This window comes from Stegastes partitus, unplaced genomic scaffold (genome assembly GCF_000690725.1).
Source record: "Stegastes partitus isolate 25-593 unplaced genomic scaffold, Stegastes_partitus-1.0.2 Scaffold1174, whole genome shotgun sequence".
Classification (NCBI taxonomy): Eukaryota; Metazoa; Chordata; class Actinopteri; family Pomacentridae; genus Stegastes; species Stegastes partitus.
This window is the reverse complement of record NW_007578905.1, coordinates 150,247-153,949: the sequence shown is the minus strand read 5'-3', so window position 1 is coordinate 153,949 and position 3,703 is coordinate 150,247. Positions and strand designations below refer to the sequence as shown.

Sequence of the window (3,703 nt, the reverse complement as noted above, 5' to 3'; positions counted from 1 at the left end):
AACAAAGTGTAAATGTGCTAAAGTTGAATGTTGTTGCAGCGTTAAGCAGCAGAGCTCAGAGGATCTCAGAGGTCAGTGTGTCCCTCAGCATCAAACACATCTGGACTCTGTATTCATGGTGAGAACTATTCTACATTCAACCCTTTACTGTCACATTAACCTGACTGAAGAATTTGTTCTGATTTACTGATGAAACATGAAACAGACTCTCAGTGAGCAGCTTATTTGATCCATTTAGGTCCAAATATTACAGTCTAATCCATCAGTGCTGCAATAAATCCAACGTTCATGAAGGTTATAATGTAAAGTTACTGTTGAAACAGTTTCAGCTGTTGGTTCCAATTCAACAATGGTTTTGGACCTAATATTGTTCACACTGCTCTCAGTAATGGATTTTAACGAACATTTGAATTTGTCTTCAATTTCAGTTGAGAATAAACTTGATATATTTCTCTGCTCCAGCTGCTGGAGGAGAACATTGTCAGTTTTGTGAAGAACGAGCTGAAGAAGATGCAGAAGGTTCTGAGTCCAGATTACTCAGAATGCTTAGAGAGTGAGAAGGAGGAGGAGGAGGAGGTGTTGGAGGGTGAAGATGAAGATCAGAGGAGGAGCAGCAGAGACTCATTTCTGAAGATCACTCTGCACTTCCTGAGGAGAATGAAGCAGGAGGAGCTGGCTGACCGTCTGCAGAGCAGTAAGAAGATTTTAATATCTTTAGCATGATGGAAAGAACAAATGGAGGAAACCTGTCAGATGTTTATACTGTTTTTGTTTTTTTTTTCCAATCTACTGTTTATTTGATGCAAGCATTGCATCAAATCTAATAATTCTTCTGAAAAAAAAAAACACCCAGAAATTGTTTTGTCACCCCAATTTATTTGTTTTCCTTTTGTTTTTGTTCAGGGACTATTGTTCTGATGTGTCGACAACAACTGAAGTCCAACCTACAGAAGAAGTTCCAGTGTGTGTTTGAGGGGATCGCTAAAGCAGGAAACCCAACTCTTCTGAACCAGATCTACACACAGCTCTACATCACAGAGGGAGGGACTGCAGAGGTCAATGATGAACATGAGGTCAGACAGATTGAAACAGCATCCAGGAAACCAGACAGAGCAGAAACAACCATCAGACAAGAAGACATCTTTAAACGCGCGTCTGGAAGAGATNTACAATGTTCATATAGAATATAATGCATTGCTGCAGATTAAACTATCCAACAGTATTAACAGCCTTTAACGTCTACAGCAGTAAAATGCAACATACAAATGAATTCAACAGTAATATTTAAACATTAGCTATAACAGAAAAACACTGACAATGAACATTTCACAGTACAGCATGTGGTTTTACTGTTGGTATTTTAAGTCCATTTTCTTGAAAATGCTTAAATATTTTTACACATGTTTTTGAATGCAGGACTTTAGCTTGTCTTGGAGTATTTTCAAAATGCAGTATTAGTTCTGAAATATAAGATATAAACTCTACTTCCACCACTGATAAGAGTAAAATGATATGCAGATAAACTTGTGTGACAATTTTCTAAGGTTTCTGCAGAAGTACAGCAACACAGAGAACTTACAAACCAACAACAGTGTGAAACTTTTGAATATCACAACATGAACTGCATCAAAAGAATTTAAAGTTCTACTTTGCATTTTGTGTTGATTCAGGTTGTGCTTGCACACTCTGGAGGTTCAAGGTTCTGTTTATTTAGCCATAAAATCTAGAAGTTCTGCACTCACACCCTGATAGTCTGACACAGATAACAGCGATATACGCCACAACCCGAGATCTGTGCTGCAGAACTTTATGTTGTCCAACAAATTACCAACTGACTCACATCTGCTCATTGCAAGGAACAAAGTACATATAATTCTCCCCTTTGACTTCAGTTCACTTGGTCCACCAGTTGTCAAGCTTTGCTATCCCTTTGTGGAAGAAGGTGACATCTTGAACCTCCAGAGTCTCCTCAGCAGTATGCATGACTTCATCATCACTCTGAAATGGTGACCACACTAGTGTGATTTCAGTTTGTGAAATGGGTAGAAGTCAGATGGTGCAGGTCGGGTGAGTAAGGTGTATGAGGCAGCAGTTCTGCCACTTGTGCTGCGTGGATGAACACACTGTCCTGGAACAACAGCACCCAGTGCAAAGCTTGTGTCTCTTTTATTGTCTGATTGCTTCTTTCATTTACTGCAATTCTGATGCATAGTAGTCCACATTTATGGTTTGGCCCTTCTGCAAGAAGTCAGCCATGACGAATCCCTCAATGTCTCAAAACACAGAAGCCACCATCTTCCCAACAGACTTTTTTGGAGCCGGGGAATCAGTGTGTTTCCATTGTTTGCTTAGATTCAGGATCAAAGTGGTGAACCCATGTCAAATCCTGGGTCCTAAATCTTCAGAGGTATTTAGCTGGATCAGCCTGAAATGGAGCCAAAAATGTCCAGGAAATTTCCACCTCTTTAACTTATGATCTGGTTTCAACATCGGTGACATTTTGGAGTGAATATCATTATCGTGATGTTTTGTCGTTTCACTGGTTCACTTTGATCTCAATGTTTCTGTATATTAACAGTAAAGTTGTGAAAGTGTGACAGAGTCCTCAGATGGATGATGAAGGACTGATGAAGGAGAATCAGCAGCTTCTCTCTGTGTGTTTCAGGTAAAGGGCTGATCTGCTCTGTGACTGGATGTGGATCTGAGTTCTCCTGGTCAGTGTTTTCTTTTTCTACCACACAGCTGAATTAAAGTATATGTATGTTCTCAGGCTTTTAACAGAACTGAACTCTAATGCTACATATAGACTAGTGGACAAAAATACAATGATATATAAAGTAATAGATTTTATGTTTTGAGCATCACTAAAATTGGTGCCATCTGGTGGTAGAATGTAAAATGACACTGTGGTAGACAGCAGTGTGAATGTTGTTGTCCTGATCAGATTGTTGTGTTTGTGTGAAGGTGTGGCTCTGCTATGGATCAGTGTGAGGACAGAGAGGAGGGAGTCCCTCCCTCTAAAACCACTCTGTGGGGGGAACATGAGAACCAGAGCAAAGCTCAGAGGTGAGATGAACATCTCTAACTGTCCATGACTCTTCTCCTTGTCAGAGCTCAGCACTCACATCACTGACCTTCATTATTCACACACATAGGTCGTCAGCTCCAGTGATCTAAAGTCAGCAGAACCATATTGTTGCTGTTGTTCTTTCTTCTTCGTCTTTCTCCTGGTTTAGTTGAAGAAAACAACAAAATGTCAGAATGACTTACTCTGGAGGCCATTTTGGAAAACATCCTCTTTCATAATAGAAACATGCTGTTTAAATCTTAAAGGATGAGGAAAATGGAGAAAAAAATCTGCATTTCTACATTTAGTGGCATATGTCTGAATGACAGAATGCTGTTGCTTTAATAGATTAATGAAGTCGGTGTTGTTATGTATCTCATGTCTAAAAAGGACTCAAGTGACATTTGATGTGGTTTTGTTTCTATCAGGGTCCGTCAGCAAAGACCAGCCTCTTCTGAACCCAGCTGTGTGTCCATAAAGAGTAATCAGTCCATTATTGATCCCATTGAGTTTAAACATGGACGCCGCTTTCTTCATGAAAGGTGAGAGATGAAGTGTTCATTTTTGGCTGTTTTCTTTTTACACTTGTGTGATCATGTATTTGTTTCTATCAGGATCCATCAGCAGAGACCAGCC

General features: G+C 39.7%; 1 protein-coding gene and 1 long non-coding RNA gene across 2 annotated transcripts in view; both read left to right on the top strand.

The window, feature by feature from the left end:
• Nucleotides 1-2,675: 2,675 nt before the first annotated feature.
• LOC103368566 (uncharacterized) lies at nt 2,676-3,066 on the top strand. The gene is made up of 2 exons (XR_520782.1): nt 2,676-2,714; nt 2,965-3,066. It is a non-coding gene; the product is annotated as an uncharacterized LOC103368566 (long non-coding RNA).
• A 518-nt stretch (nt 3,067-3,584) lies between these two features.
• LOC103368569 (stonustoxin subunit alpha-like) overlaps nt 3,585-3,703 on the top strand; it is a 5,959-nt gene continuing 5,840 nt past the window's right edge. Inside the window, exon 1 of the mRNA XM_008296978.1 lies at nt 3,585-3,609. Within this exon, the coding sequence (XP_008295200.1) occupies nt 3,585-3,609 (25 nt within the window). The remainder of the gene's footprint in view (nt 3,610-3,703) is intronic.